The sequence below is a fragment of the Brachyistius frenatus genome, unplaced genomic scaffold (genome assembly GCF_029030835.1).
Source record: "Brachyistius frenatus isolate BFR_SWC_R1_liver_20210118 unplaced genomic scaffold, ASM2903083v1 Contig_3, whole genome shotgun sequence".
NCBI classification, from domain to species: Eukaryota; Metazoa; Chordata; class Actinopteri; family Embiotocidae; genus Brachyistius; species Brachyistius frenatus.
Window position 1 is genome coordinate 2,921,926 of NW_027210602.1, and position 17,263 is coordinate 2,939,188.

Sequence of the window (17,263 nt, forward strand, 5' to 3'; positions counted from 1 at the left end):
TTGGTTATGTTCTGATCTCCCTCGCCGTCTGAGGGACATTTAATTCTGTGTTGATTTTTTTGTTTGTTTGTTGTGCTTGCCAGAGCATATGTGTTGCTGTTATCCTCCTTGCCAACAGTTCTGGTTAAATTTGTTGTATTTGAAAGCACACCTCTGGAGCCAAAAACTGTCTGTATTAAGCCACGTAGATTAGTTAGTCTGTCATATGAAATCATAATTTAATTATTATTCAGTTATTTAAAATGGGGAATTTTTAAGATTACATTCACCAGCGCATCACAAGCTTGTTATTGCCTCTTTTTTTTTTTTTTCCCCCTTTTTGTGTTTTTTCTGGAGATCTGTGTTTGTATACGTGTGTGTTCAGGAATGACAGCTCCCTCTTTCGTTTGAGATTGTCAGAGAATCACAGTATACATGTGCCAGGTCTGCTTGTGAAGTATGGGCTTTGTGTGGAAGGATGGGAGGTGACTTAACCCTGCTGTGCATGGTTAGCACCCCTTGTGCTCTGAGAGCAGCGTGTTAGTTTATGTAAAAAAAAAAAAACATTTTTGGCCACAGCTCTGTCCGCTGCTCTTATGTAAAAGCAACATCCCCAGGCAGCAAGCTGGGTCACAGGTGGTGACAAGATGTTGGTCTTGCCCTTTCCTCTCCTACTCTCATTTTCTTCACCCACCTTCTTTTCCCTCCTTCCTTTTTCTTTTGATCTCCCTGTACACGTTTTCTAGTTCTATGATCCCGCCGCCATTAATCTGTCTGCCATGTAGTGATAATGAAGGACGGTCAAGTCAAATAGACCAAAATAACACAAGAGCCCTGCTGTTTTTCTATTAACATGAATGGTATGAATGGAATCTAAACTTTCACTCACACAACCATAACAGTGGCTCTCACTGCCACTATATTGAAAGCCATTGGACAGAAAGTTGGAAAGGAATTTATTGCAGAAGCACCAAAGCATTCCAGATTTGTACATTAGCCAACAAACCCACAAAGAAAAGTGTGGAGAACACGTCCAGCTATATCTGACTGACATAAGAGTTGCGTTTGATTTAGTCTCCTCAGAAAAGACATCAAGATGAGAAATGTCATTACACAATGGGGGGGTACAAAGCTTTAGTTGTATGTTTTTTTTTTCTAATGATAGTAAACATCTTGATGACAAAACAACAATAGAATGCTGACAAGAACATCGCAACGTATTACATAATGGTACTCTGAATTCGTATTAATTAGGGAAGACGGTTCACACTCATGTTGCTATTTTTACTGGTAGAAATTAAACCTTATCTTCTCATGTTCTAATTCATTCTTCCCTTTTCAGTTTATGTTTTAAAAGTTGAACTTACCATACTCACGTGCCAGCTCCTAATTTGCTTTGTGTGCTTTCAGTATTCAGCCAGTGTTTGTGTCCATCTCTTTATGCTTTATTGCACTGTATGCACACCATGTTCCAGCCAGTCCCCCCTTTTGTTCCCTGACCTCGTCTGAAGTTGGTGTTCGTCCACACATCTGAATGCAGGGCATTGATGAAAGTGGAAACAGGGCTGTAGGTCTATGACATTTAACCTTTTCTTTTGCTGCACAGTCCAAATGAATTCCCCGATACGAGGGACCCCGCGGCCAAATACTCTCAGTACTAGTCTAACTTTGAATGCCGGTAATTAACACTCCACCAGTGATAGAGAGTAGAAACCAGTTACTAAGTCTGGTAAAAGGATAATTGGTTTTGGCAGCGCACCGGTCCAGTGCCAGGAGATTTTAATCAGGAGGATGTGACAAAAGACGGGACATATTGGCAGACAACGATCTGTTATCTTGCTGAAGGGCTACAACATTTTGACCACATTGCAGCGTAACGGTCAACACATTTTCATCACCACAATGTTACTCTTCATGTCCCAGTGAAGTCTTACACAGTCATCAGAGGAACTGGGGCAGTGTATGAATGTAGTTTTTATTTCTGGCTGCATATGTTGTGGATGGGCCAATGGTGAAAAAAAAAGGGGGGGGAAATGATAAGTCGGAGTTGATGTTTTTTTAACACAAGTTAAGATTGAAATTTTGAGAGAGTTTGAGACTTTATTGGTTGTAATGGTGATAGCACAAATAGATCAGGTAGCTAAGGGGGTGATGAGCCATTGTTGTGTTGTGGAAGAGGCAATGATGATGAAAAAGCAACATAGATTGTTCAGTTGTTATTCAAGCTCATAAAAGCACTTGTCAATTTAATTTAGTTTTTAATTTTAACTTTCGTATTGTTTCCTCACGGCCTTCTCGGGAATTATTGAACTAAAGGGGACACTTACTATCAGGAGGGAAGGAGAGAAGTAAACTGTTGTTCTGTTAAATGGTAAATGATCTGCACTCACATAGCGCTGTATCACCTCAGTGGTCTCAAAATGCTTTACAGTTTGCCTGCCATTCACCCTCTCACACCCACACTCACACACCAGCGGTGGCAGAGCTGCCACGCAAGGTTCTCACCTGCTATCTGGAGCAACTTGGGGTTCATTGTCTTTCCCAAGGACCCTTTGCCACGTGGACTGGCGGACCCGGGGATCAGAGTGCCAACCTTATGATTAGTGGGCAACTCGCTCTGCCATCTGAGCCACAGATGTTGATTGCATTAACAAAAACATCCACCATCACACAAACGTAGGCCTTGTCCCCAGACCTGCTGCACCAGCCCTCTGTAGAGAGCAAAAACAAGCGCTCATAACTGCCTGTCTGTCTGAATGTCTCTGTGTGACCCACATAATGACCTGTCTCCCTGCCTCTCTGTCTTTTTGTCTGTATGATCATTTGTATTTGTGCACACCTGACTCTGACTCTCTCTGACTTCTACCTAGGCCTGATTGTGCTCCTGTCAACTCGTGTGTCTTCCCGCTTCCCTCTATCTGCATGCTCATTTGTGTTTTGTCACGCTGTCTGCTCGCCTTTTTCTCTTCCCTCCCTGTTGTGTCAGCCCAGCGTATCTGCTTCTTTATTTGTACACCTTTGGCCTTTCGCTCTCTCCCATCGGTTTATGTGTGAATTGGTGTTCTGACTTCTGCTTGGCAGAAATTGAAATGCCTTTAGAGCTGTTAGTCTGACTTTGAAGCCAGCACTGAAATATACACAGCAAACACCAGAAGGTTCAAACAGTCAGATGAGAGATGCAGAGAATTCACGCAGTTGAATGTGAACAGGCTTTATTTTTCATGAAATCTTTCTAAAGTAGTGTCTTTGTTTGTCCCTGTGACCACGTAACAACTCTGACCACCCATGTCTTAAGTTGATGTTGTTCCACCTCTAGGTTCACTTTACAAAGATAAACATTATGCAGTGAAATAAATTACACCTAATGAGTTCTTAGAAATTTCCATTCCTTTCAGGCATTTGTCTGATTAACAAAAAACCTCAGATAGGACATCAGCAGACCAGTCAGATCGTTAGGTCATGCTGATGCAAAAGTTGCCATGGACTGACTTCTTTCTTTGTATTTATATAAAAACAGAGCTGAATTATGAGGATAATAACTCGCCACCTGGGTGGTGGCTGATGGGGTTATTAAAGACAATCAGATGTCAGATGTAATGGCAGTTACTTTTGCCTGTCAATTGAAAATTGATCTCAGTTTTGGTAATGTTGTTTTAGGTTTTGTTATTTAAGCAAAAAAAAACAAAAACATTGCTTGGTAATTATTCAGACCAATCACTCATGACATAAAATGTTGATTGCATAATTTCATAAAACTAACTTTAGCAATATAAATAAAGAGCAATCATGATGTTAGCCCAAAATGTGATTTGGAAGTTGATGATCACTCTTTATCACTATTCATTTAAATCATCAGCTTTTGTTTTGCCCTTAAAATCATACATGCGTTACAGTCGTTTAGGGCTGTTTTGTTGTTGCCAGGTGTGTGTCAGTCACTGGACACCTGTCCTTGAGAGGTTGTTAAGAAAAGAAGCATAATACAGACAGTTAACAGGACTGAGTTGTTCTCAGCTCGGCAACAAGGGAACAATACATCACGCTCTTCCTCATTTTTACAGCTCTTTTCTTTTGGCTTTTCCGCTCTTGCTATCTTGTATTTCTTTTTCTCCTCCATCTCTTCCTCCTCTCATCTTTGATGATCTCTGTGTTTCTTTCTTTTGATTTTCATCCTCATCCTTTCCTCACATCCCTCTCCTTCCTTTCAGCCCTTGAGAGTCCTACTGTCATCTATTTTTAGCTCCTCGTGTGTTGGACAGAGGAGGTGCGTGAAAGCATGGAAGTGTGTCTGGATTGCGGGGGGAGGGGGTGGGAGGTGCAGGCTGGTGGGGTTGTGTGTGCGTGAGACTCTGTGGGTATGTTTGGGTCTCCATCACGCCACCTAAAATTGCCCAACTCCTCAGTCCTCAGACAGTCATTAGGAATAGGATGTAGACAATGCCACACTAAGTCTGACACTAATTACTACCCACTCAAGTTGCTATTTTAAGCATAGGATACTGAATCACTCAATTTGATCATCACATCATACGATCTAAAAATAACTCACTAACACTAATTATTCTCACAGAGATTTAGTCAGATCTTCACAGAAGGCACGAAGGGGACTCGCTAGGGCTAACCCCTGCAATAAAAACCTAATGATGCGAGGGATATTAAAAAATATCTGGTGAGATCATGCTACCTGAATATGGCTGACTATGTCAAAGCAATTCTCATGTTAAGTGGAGGTGCAGCATCTGCTAATACATGTTATCTCAATGCAAAAATCTAAATGCAGTCTGAAACTGTTTGAATCTTGCTTTTAGAAGGACTGTAGCTCTGCTATAACCACAAGAATATTTATTACAAGAAATTGAGTCATTGCCAGGTAGGGCTATAAATGTCCAAGTACACTTAATGTTTCAGTCTCTCTCTCTCTTTCTCTGTCTCGCTCCTCCAGAAAAGGTAAACAAAAAAAGACCCTTGAGGAAAGTAGGCCATTTGTGTAATAATACATTCCATAAGTCCCATTGTTAGACAAGGTTTACATTGTAAAAAAAACAGTAGTACTGTGTGCTGTATGTCAGCATGTGTGCGTTTTGAATGTGAAGCTATTTTGCAAACATATACAGTGGGTACGGAAAGTATTCAGACCCCTTTAAATTTTTCACTCTTTGTTTCATTGCAGCCATTTGCTAAAATCAAAAAAGTTCATTTTATTTCTCATTAATGTACACTCAGCACCCCATCTTGACAGAAAAAAACAGAAATGTAGAAATTTGTGCAAATTTATTAAAAAAGAAAAACTGAAATATCACATGGTCATAAGTATTCAGACCCTTTGCTCAGTATTGAGTAGAAGCACCCTTTTGAGCTAGTACAGCCATGAGTCTTCTTGGGAATGATGCAACAAGCTTTTCACATTCTGGATTTGGGGATCCTCTGCCATTCTTCCTTGCAGATCCTCTCCAGTTCCGTCAGGTTGGATGGTGAACGTTGGTGGACAGCCATTTTCAGGTCTCTCCAGAGATGCTCAATTGGGTTTAGGTCAGGGCTCTGGCTGGGCCAGTCAAGAATGGTCACAGAGTTGTTCCGAAGCCACTCCTTTGTTATTTTAGCTGTGTGCTTAGGGTCATTGTCTTGTTGGAAGGTGAACCTTCGGCCCAGTCTGAGGTCCAGAACACTCCGGAAGAGGTTTTCTTCCAGGATATCTCTGTACTTGGCCGCATTCATCTTTCCTTCAATTGCAACCAGTCGTCCTGTCCCTGCAGCTGAAAAACACCCCCATAGCATGATGCTGCCACCACCATGTTTCACTGTTGGGATTGTTTTGGGCAGGTGCCTGGTTTTCTCCACACATACCGCTTAGAATTAACGCCAACAAGTTCAATCTTGGTCTCATCAGACCAGAGAATCTTATTTCTCATAGTCTGGGAGTCCTTCATGTGTTTTTTGGCAAACTCTATGCAGGCTTTCATATGTCTTGCACTGAGGAGAGAGGCTTCCGTCGGGCCACTCTGCCATAAAGCCCCGACTGGTGGAGGGCTGCAGTGATAGTTGACTTTGTGGAACTTTCTCCCATCTCCCTACTGCATCTCTGGAGCTCAGCCACAGTGATCTTTGGGTTCTTCTTTACCTCTCTCACCAAGGCTCTTCTCCCACGATTGCTCAGTTTGGCTGGATGGCCAGGTCTCGGAAGAGTTCTGGTCGTCCCAAACTTCTTCCATTTAAGGATTATGGAGGCCACTGTGCTCTTAGGAACCTTGAGTGCTGCAGAAATTATTTTGTAACCTTGGCCAGATCTGTGCCTTGCCACAATTCTGTCTCTGAGCTCCTTGGACAGTTCCTTCGACCTCATGATTCTCATTTGCTCTGACATGCACTGTGAGCTGTAAGGTCTTATATAGACAGGTGTGTGCCTTTCCTAATCAAGTCCAATCAGTTTAATTAAACACAGCTGGACTCCAATGAAGGAGTAGAACCATCTCAAGGAGGATCAGAAGAAATGGACAGCATGTGAGTTAAATATGAGTGTCACAGCAAAGGGTCTGAATACTTATGACCATGTGATATTTCAGTTTTTCTTTTTTAATAAATTTGCACAAATTTCTACATTTCTGTTTTTTTCTGTCAAGATGGGGTGCTGAGTGTACATTAATGAGAAATAAAATGAACTTTTTTGATTTTAGCAAATGGCTGCAATGAAACAAAGAGTGAAAAATTAAAAGGGGTCTGAATACTTTCCGTACCCACTGTACATGCTGTATGAATGGTATTATTAATATGATCGTTGTTGAAGTTGTTCTTGTTGACATTGCCACCAGGTCTTTGCTTCTATAATTACAATATCCAGGAAAAGGTTTTCAGTAATGATTTCGATCATGAAAAATCCACATGATGCTCCATTTGTCCAAGTTTTGGTACAAATGCCTTAAGAAATAAAATTTTTATAACAGAAGAACATCAGTGTTAAACTTAATCATAGAATTCATCAGTACTGATAAGCCCCTTTTGATGTTGTTGTTGTTGAGACTGTGACACCTGAACATTAAACCTGGACTTGCATTTGTAAGCATTCATTGCAATGGTAATAAAAATGACTTCCCCCGCCTCTCCCCCCCTTATCTCTAAGATGTATACATTGTAATTTTTCGAGAGAAAACATCAATGTAAGGGTTGGTCAAGACTCAAATTAAAGATAAAAAAAAAAAAAATGCATATTTGAGGGGGTTTTTAAGAACAGAATTTTGAGCTCACCCATAGTACCAAATTTGAATGAAATTTCCCCCCAAAAGACCCATAGCAAAATTATTCAATCCCTGAAGTCAGAATTTAAGAACAATTAACCTTTGCCTTCATGACCTCCAATAAATGTTTGCTGTAGGACTTTGATAACAACCGTCTGTGACGATAAGCCCATGATTGCGGTCATGCGCCAGTACTTCCCCGCAAGCAAGAGGCACACCTCTGTCTGCTTCTGCTGTGTTCAGTGAGTGGCAGAGAAAAACACATAAAATAAATCACCAAACTATGGTAAGAAAAAAATCCATACCGTCACGAGTTTTTGGTAGCTTCTGACATTTCTCTTTTGGAGCACAGATTTTCATTGGCCTGCAGATCTGGGAGATGAGGAGGCCATTCAAGTACGTTCCTGGAGCGACTCTGAACCAAGCTTTGGTTGACTTGCAGCTCGGCTTGCGATCACTGTCGTCGAGGAATAGTTCAGTTTTTGCCCAGCTTCAGTTTACACATCGTGGGCATCGCGTTCTTCTTTAATATAGCTTGGTATAGCAAACAATCTGGAATACCATTTATGCAGTCAAGTTTACTGTCCCAGTCACTGTCCCTTGTTTGTCCCATGAACAACAGGACAAACCATCTCAGTGTCTGATGGAATGGCTTCTGGTCATAGAGGCCTAGCCCTTCTTATTCCATACTTACTGCTAAGTCATAGGTCGAAACAGTTTCAGTTTATTATTATTTATTTTCAGTTCATTCCATAAAATATACCCTCAGGACGCTACAGACCTGTCCATATTTTTCTTGCATAAGTCTACATTTTATGTGCTTTGTGGTCAGGAATGAGGTGTGCTAAGGTTTGCATGCTTGAGGTTCTTGCTTGCTTAGTGTTCTTCTTACAATCAGTACTAATACTTTATTCCTATTTCCTTTTACTTTGGCAATAATACTTTGGCTCTTCCCTCCACGGCCAGGAGCGTTTGGTGCTGTACCATGAGTTTTAACCTGCATATGATGCTGTCAGTTGTGTCTCTTGGAACTTGAAGTGTCGTGGACATTTTCTCACTTACTAACCACTGCCTTTTTGGTGTAATGGAGGCAATTTTTCTCTTAGCAATTCAGACAACTGCTGTCTGTTTGCAGTTAGCTACTCAGCTTTTTGACATTATTTTAGATTAAATAATTCTGCTACTCAGAAAGATTACATTCCACATTTTAATTATCAATTAGACTTCGTCACTGAATTCTTGAAATGATTTAATTTATAGAAATTCTGCATTATCGGAGAACTTCAGTGTAAACAATCACATACTAAAGTTGTATACATCTAACAGCAGCTGTACATGACTGTGGTGAGCTTCTGCAGCCATCTGGAAAGGTCATTTCATCTATTTTTTTTATTTTTTTAGAAGTTCTTTCTCTTGTCCTACAGACTTTTCTATCGATGAAACGTAACGCAAGGGTTTTCTCCATCAAAATAGCTGTTATAAATGGTTGTTTTAGCATAACTATGTTTTTATTTTGTATCTGAACTTGCTGAACTTTCACCGTTTTCAATCTCTCCTTCACTTGCAGTTTGCACCTAGAAGGCAAACGCGGTTGCTAATTGCATAATTACTTGCTGTGTTAGTGAACTGGCTGCTAATTAAACACAGACTGTGAACGCGTATTTAATTATTTATGCTATGCTTTCATCTATTTAAATTAGTCTCAGTTTATAAACTATGATTTTCCTGTTGTAATGTTTTCATTTTTAGATTAAAAGCTTTACAATAACAGAAGTAGTACAAATCTATTTATCGTTTTATTCAGAGGACAGTTGAGTACCTGCATGAAAAATCCAAGGTCAGTACAGTTTAAATTACAGCTTCATTAGTAAACTCGTAAGAAGAGGAAAACAACATTATTATTTTACGAGAAATAGATAATAATTTAACAACATTGCTTTTAATACAGTCTAGCAAAGGTCTGCCCTGTCTCGTTGCCTTTTTTGTTTGTTTGTTTTTGTTTTAAAGCAAATTCACAGAATCTTGTTTAACTTGTGTCAGCCTTAAGCACAGCTCTGCCCATATAGTTTCATCATGCTAGGATGCACAAAGCTATAGGCGAACCAGCTGTTCTGTACTGTGTGTCCTCAGTCTAGAATGAGATTTATAATAAATATAGTTCCTGCAAACTCTACCAACACATGGTCATTGTTTCACTTTAATAAATACAATAACCTCGTTGCGCTCTAGAAAGAGAATGTCCAGATTCCTGCAGTCCACATTTTTCTGTCTTTTAGGAAAGAGGGGGAGCGGCTAACAGTTAACAGTCAAATATCAATTTTACAAGCTCTAGATTAGACTGTATGTTTCAAAGTTTTGCGGTGTAAAACAGTATGTTTAAATCGTGGGATTATTATGAGAAACACTGGCTCAAACAAAACAAAAAATGGGGAGGAGTGGGAGTGTGGGGGGAAGAAGGCAGCCTCGTGCCTCAGCAATTGCTCATTGGTTGGAGCCACGAGGGAAAGGGAGGGGCCTCAGTGCCACTGTTTCTGTAGAGAGAGGCAGTGGGAGCGAGAAGGAGTGTGAGAAAGAGACAGCAAAGGAGAATAAATCAACACGGGGGGGTTCTCCCAGCATCAGCGTGCCTGCCTTCTAAATTTCCACTCCAGACATAGGTGCTGCTCCTCTGAATAGGAAATAGAGCTGAGGTGTGTTTGTATGTGTGAGTGTGCAGGCATGTTTTAAACATCAGTCACCCTGCACGCTGCCTTCATCCGCTCAGCTCACGGCTTTCTGCTGTGATCTTACCGCGAAAGGAACGGACAGAAACGGAGACAAGAGCAAGCGGAGATGGAAGAGTGGTGAAAAGAAGGGGAAAGAGCAGCAAGAAAACAGAGGAGAAGAAGAAGACAAAAGAAAAGCAGGGTAAAGGACAGAATTAAAAGCACACATGCTTAATCTTTCCTGCAATTCTTTTATGCAGCGCATTAAACAATAATGTCTTTTCACTGCAAGCTGTGTCTGTGACTCTGTGGACAATAGACAGATAAGAGAGATCTCCCGTCTGGGCATTTCTGCAGCTGCAGCAGATGTTGAAGACATCTCAGACTTAATAGGGAGTGGAGGGATTTCAAGCATAACTTGGACCGGAATTCCTTCAAACAAAGTCACATTTCTGTCTATTTTTTCCTTTTTGTGCCTTCAGCTGGGAATTAAGGATTTTTTTTTTTTCGAGGAAAAAAGAAAAGGAATACCGCTTTTTTAATCTGTTTCTACACGAGCGTTTTTTTGTAATCGTCAAAGCCACAACTGCCTGCACTGAGGACAATTCCAGAGGACCTTCTCACCTTTATCTGTCCTTACCATCCTTTCTGCATTTGCAATGGTAGATGGCGGCAGTCTTGTCATGGAACCGCCGCATGGAGCTTTTCATTTGGACTGAAACCATACTTTCTGAACCAGCCAGCAACCTGACGAAATAGAAGGGTCTTGCTTTCATCGTACCCTTGAAGGGCCCCTCACACACGTATTCCTGCCCAAGATGATGAATTCTTCCCTGGATCCACTGAACCAGAGCTCTGCTGACTCGTCCAACTTATCTGCTCCCTTCTGCTTACTTGAGATAGGCTATTCCCAAATTTTCACCACCTGCCTCCTGGAAGTCTCCATCATACTTCTCCTCACTGTTCTCATTATTTCTGGGAACCTGGTGGTGATTTTTGTGTTTCACTGTGCCCCTCTGCTAAGCCAGCACACCACCAGTGCTTTCATCCAGACTATGGCGTATGCTGATCTGCTGGTGGGGGTCAGCTGCCTTTTCCCCTCGCTGTCCCTGCTCCATCATCTCCAGGGCCTCGACCCCAAACTCACCTGCCAGGTGTTCGGGTACATGGTGTCTGTTTTAAAGTCAGTTTCAATGGTGTCTTTAGCGTGCGTGAGCGTAGACCGCTACATTGCCATCACGCGGCCTTTGACTTACGCATCTCTCGTAACACCGTGTCGAGTGCGCTGCTGTATTGCTCTAATATGGTTGTACTCCGCTCTAGTGTTTCTCCCATCTTTTCTCGGATGGGGGAAACCTGGTTACCACGGCGATGTGGTGGAGTGGTGTGCCGTTGAGTGGAGGACTCGTCCGGCTTTCACAACCTTTATCGTTGCACTGCTCTACGCCCCAGCCGCTCTCACTGTATGCTTCACCTATGCCAACATCTTCAAGATCTGCCGCCAGCACACGCGGGAGATCAGCGAGCGCCACGCACGTTACCGGCCCCAACAGCTGCAGGGTCCGGGGATCACCGTCGGATCTGTGGGCAGGGACCACAGAACAGTTGAGCAAGGGCAGCTGCCACACTGGTCCCAACCACCAAAGCCCCAACACCAGCAACCGCAGTGTCAGCAGTCCACGTCAACATACCCAGACAAGCGATATGCTGTGGTGTTGTTTCGCATCACCAGTGTGTTTTACATCCTCTGGTTACCCTACATCCTCTACTTTCTGTTGGAGAGCGGAGGGATCTACCACCACCCTGCAGCCTCCTTCCTCACCACATGGCTGGCTATAAGCAACAGCTTCTGTAACTGTCTCATTTACAGCCTCTCTAACTCTGCCTTCAGGAAGGGCCTCAAACGCCTCTGCTCCTTCTGTGTACAGCGCAGCGGCAGCGGCAGGGGCTTTGGGGTTAGGAACACCAAAAATGCTTTTATTGGTTCTGTTGAAAATGGATGTGGAGGGCCGGGGTATGGATATGGCCAAGGGGAAATGGGAATAGGTACAACATGTCATGTGTAGTGCAAACACGGAGGGAACTCTCGTGCCAAATTGGAATTTTAACATTTACAAAATGCCTGAAGTGATTGCTGTAAAATGTTAAAATGTGCTGTGAAGAGATTGAAGGAGGTGTCTTATCTGCCGCTGCCGTTTCTGGCATGTTCGGAGGTTACACAGGCGTCCTCTCTGCACTGGCCACAGCTGGCAAAGACAAAGAATGACAGTCGGGAGCAAAGCAATGAAGAATAATAAGGCCTAAATGGCCTTTCAAGGAGTTTTATAGTGGTCAGGGAAACACAGCATTCTGTTTATGGACAAGTGTGATAGATGGAGGGGATTGGAAAAGAGGAGAAAATGGTGTCTGAATGTCTCTGGAGATTTGAACTCTTTTAAGGATGAACAAAATGTTTGTCTTCTTGTGTTCATTTATTTTGGAATTTAACTTATTTTAACAAAACGTCACAAGAGACCTGTTCTGAAAAGCTGCATGTGCTGTAACATCGTGACCTTCACTTCTTGGCGGATTATCAGCACACTTTAAAAGAGAAATGAATGAAACCAGAACAACTGACTGCTGTGATTTAGTAACGTCGTACTGAGGTGAACTGTCAATAGAAATCTCTTTAATTACAAACCTGCTCTTACCCTCTCAGTATTGGACTCTAAAAATGAGTGTTTGTTGTGTCTCCTGTTGTTGACTGATTGATTGACTGAGCTGGGCTGGAAAGAAATGTAGATGTAGACCCAGTACGCACACTGTTTTATAGTTTGACTGAACTGATTATGATTTGTTTTCATCAAGACATCCATTCAAGAACTTTGAATTTTTGATTATTTATTGATGTTGTTGATTAAAAAAAAAAATTAAAAAAATAATGTCATGGGTTCGCACACTGCACCCGTTGTTTGTAATATGACATGCTTCCCAGCTTTGGTGTACGACTGTTAACCTGACAAAAAGCAAATGTAATATTCAATGAATTTCTCTTTCAAGTAGTATTTCAAATCTTTATTGCACCGTTGTTTTACATATGTAGCTAAACTTATTTTACAAGCGTTTCGAAGACAAAGAAAGACCAAGAAAGGATGTATTTTTACACTTCTTGTACACCGATTGATGGTACATCATTGGGCAACTTTTTTTTTTTTTTTTTTTTTAAATCTTTTCAAGGCGTTTGATCGAAGGTAGAACATGTTAAGCATTTAGACCCTTGTACTGTGACCCCTACCTTTCAGTCTTCGGGAGAGAGGATACGGACGGAAATATGTTAATGTGGACATTTTTACATAATGTTGCAAATAATTACCTTGTTACAAACCTAGATGTATGCCATAGTGTGACTGCATTATTGTGCCTACATTTGGGGACCAGTGCAGGTGCGCACACACACACACACACACACACACACACACACACACACACACACACACACACACACACACACACACACACACACCATCAGAAGAGTACCGCATGTAAACAGAGCAGACAAATAGCTCATTCACTCAGCAGGCTAAGCATGGACAGGGGGCTGACCCCTGACTTCTTGCTAATTGCGGTTGTATGTGTGTGCGTGTGTGTGCGCATGCATGCATATACATCTATGTGCATGCATGTGTTGTTATCCGTGTCCGTCATCTTGTTCCCATGTTTAAGTCTGTGGGTTCTTTTCACTATTGATATTTAATACAATCCAGAATCCAGACCAATAATTAGCCGAAATGAATCCATTGTACAGACTCTGTCATAAACTCAGAAATTGTAAGAAATTATCTCTTTGTTGAGCTTAGAGACTCATGTCCCATGTTTATTTAGGTGGAGATATTCTCGCTTTATATGTTATATCTACCAAAGAAAGTTCAATAAATATTCTTGGATTATGGTATTTTTTTCTAAATATCTAATATATAAAGATAAAGTAAAATGCTAGTGGGTTTTACACAAAGTTTGTGTAAAAGGTCCACTGCACTATGTTGGCTCAGTGATGCCTTGTGTGCATGAATATGACTGTTTCTCAGTATATCGTGATAAACGGTATTGTTGCCTTGATTAAAAATGAATTTGTTGGGAAAGTATTTTCCTCCAACAGCTAGCGAGGGCTCAGTTTGTGGACACATGACTGTTTCTAGAGGGCGCTGCCTGACAGTCGTATGCATGTGCAGAGATGAAAATGTCCATTAGCAGAGCCTCTGTCACTTGATTCCATATTCACTGTGGAATAACCACATTGGTTGTGAAAAATAATTTAAAAAATGTGACTGTTATTTCAGCTGTTCCTCACAACTTCATACTTTGAAAATAACCAGGAGTAAACACATGACTCAAAACTGTTAATTGTTTTGCATGTACTTGTTAGTGTGTGCTCGGTGCGTATGAGTGTGTGCGTGGAGATGTGACCACTAAGTTTGGACTGTTTATGGTGTTCTAGCAAGGTTGCTATCAAAAGTTAGCGCCTTTGCTCATTGCTTTATTAGCTGCACATCACTTCTCTTAAGTATAATGTATTCTGTGAGTGTATGTGAGTATTATGTACAGTGAAAAATGTGTAATGTATGCCTACAGAAATGCCGTATTGAATGTCTGATTGTCAAAGTACACAAATTTATTTTGGACAATCATTTAATTTCTGTTTATTCTCTTGTGAAGTGGTAGATGTTGCGCAGTGTTGGTAGGTTTAGCAGCATGCTCACCAACTGAAACGACTGAAGTTGTGTCTTTATAAGGATGCATTTTCATTTTCTTTGTGTTGTTTTTATTAAAGTGTTTCTGCGGTAAACAGTCATTTTAGTTTGGAAAGACCAATGAGTTTGAATGTGTGGTAATAAATTCACTATTAAAATGATATTATTTCTGGGTAGGATTAGAGAAAACCAGATGAAACATGGACGTGTGGGCTGATCTGAGAAGTCGTTTATAACTTAAATGCAGGATTGTTACAATAATAAGAGAACACATACTACAGTTATAACAGTTTGTCAGTAAAATCAGGAAGGCCATTGACTGGTACATTTATATTTAGGGACTGAAATAAAAATTATATATGCAGGAAATGCAAAAAAATGGTCTCTAACTTTAACATTATTAAGAGTCCTTTAATTTTACACTGACTCATTGATTGTAATCTAACATATAAATATGGCTGTAATAATCATGAAATTTTATTTGACAATTGTCATACAAATAATGACGATTCATGACTTATTATCCTACTTATAGTTTAATGATGCATTCATTATGAAATTATAAAGAAAAAGTGCCATTTATTGGCATTAAACATCGGAACATATAAATAATAACTACATTTTTGTTTGCCTTTTAGGCTTTGTAAACAAAAATTGCACAGGGCAGATATGACTTAAACAACAACTTGAATATACAAAGCCTAAAGTATACAACGATGTTACTGATAGTGACAGGTACCGATGATTAAGATAAATAGAACTTGAACTCGTCTGCCATTTAACCATAGAAGAAGAAGGGGTTGCAATGAGATGACGTCATTATTGGGGAGAAAATGATGTGGAATTAGTGGTAGAAATATGACATGACTTTAGTGTCATCCAGCTGTTTTGTACTGATGAAAGGAAACGATTCCAACAATTGTAGCTGTTTAAAAGTATAATTTTGTATCTTTTAATATGGACAGTTATTGATTGTGGTGTTATAAGGCTCTGAACTACTTATTTATGTGCCACATAACGTCAACAAATTTAAAATTTTGAATAAAAACATGATTTTAAAGTGACAACTAGTCAGATTCGTATCACAGAAAGACTCCCTTCCACAGTTACCTCAAGAGACTTGCTTTTAAGTTTGTGTGCTAATATCAGCCGCTTGGGAATGGTGGAATAGGTTTGTTGTCTTTCCTATCTTCATCGGCACAGGTCGCTTTATATACAACCCATTTCCAAATCACCAATGTTGTGACCTCTCCTCACCATAATTCACCGATCTTGTGGGGACTTTAGACTCTCCACATGATAACTCATTTTGACTTTTCAAGGAAAGTGTGTTATTTCCTCATTTAGGCCCTCCACGTGTCAGCTGTTCAAACCCTGTTGCTGTAGCCTAATAGGGTGATTGCGAAGATTAGCGCTGACCCAAATGCAGAGCAGATACACTTATCGTAAATAACTCATCAGTTCATCATCGTTATTCGGGGACTTTTTCCTCATACTAATTATCAGCCCTACTTTAAACCGGCAACACCACTAATGGTTGACTCAAGATCCAGCTGTTCTGAGAAAAAGATTAATATCACGAGACATAAGACTGACCACTGGAACTAAACTTTAGTCTGGAAACTTTCCAAACACATAATTTTTTTTTTACTCTGCATATGTGTTTGTCCGCAGTGAACGCTGAAAACTGCTCATAGTGAACAATAGGGCCTTTGAAAGTTTTAGATTTAGAAATTGAAGCCATTAACATTTATATAATCACAAAACCCGATATATTTCACATGCCAAGTTTAATTTGTGATGAGGCTTCTCTAACATGTCTGCTTTTACAGATAGTGAGTGGTGGGATAATGTAAATGGTGGAACATGTTTATGCTATTAATGAAAATGAGTCTCTGTGAGCACAGACTTTTCATTCCATGATGCTGTGTAACCTGTATGGTGTTGTAAGATGTACATGTTGTGTATCTGTTCTGAGCAAATAAATGTGGTATAATCTCATTGTATTCAAATGACCGTGAACTAAATGCTATGAGCAGAGGCGTGGATGTTTTAGATAATGTATGTCTGCACGTGTATGTGTGCAACAACGACAAAATACAAGATCAAGTAGCGAGTCCACATTTCCTCTTATTTACAGCTTCTCTACATTTTCACAAGTCAAATGTCAGATCTTTCCAGACAAAAATGAATTGTTGCTACATTAACTTGTTGCAAATGCAGGTATACAGCAGCATCATATTTGTGCCCTCAGTTGCATGCGGACAAAACTGCTGATGTTAGTGGACTCAAATGCAAAATGATACCTTCTGGCAGCGTGTTTAGTCTGTTGTGTTTTACATTGCTTCTTCTTTTGTCATCTGATCAGATACATATCTTGCCTTCTGTCGTTGTGCTGAAGCCATAAAGCAGTGCACAAATGGCACAAAAAGTAGGCCATTACACGCACTATTAAGATTTAATGATGGATGGCGCGAAGGTGAGGAAACGGTGGTATCGGGAACTTCTGTCAATTCCAGATTATTGTAAAGGATCTTTGCAAAGCACGAAAGTTACTGTTACATTCTGCATTTCTTTTGTACTTTAAATTTGTATCCTGTGAAATAATTAAAATGCAGTACACTGG

General features: G+C 40.5%; 2 protein-coding genes across 5 annotated transcripts in view; both read left to right on the forward strand.

Moving 5' to 3' along the window:
- The window catches only part of LOC138623532 (rab GTPase-activating protein 1), a 70,199-nt gene that overhangs the window by 25,487 nt on the left and 27,449 nt on the right, over window positions 1–17,263 (forward strand). The gene's annotated exons all lie outside the window — the stretch shown is intronic.
- Window positions 9,577–16,643, forward strand: LOC138623472 (probable G-protein coupled receptor 21). Its single transcript, XM_069703028.1, has one exon. It carries the CDS (start codon window positions 10,729–10,731, stop codon window positions 11,974–11,976), a length of 1,248 nt encoding a protein of 415 aa, XP_069559129.1. The 5' UTR covers window positions 9,577–10,728; the 3' UTR covers window positions 11,977–16,643.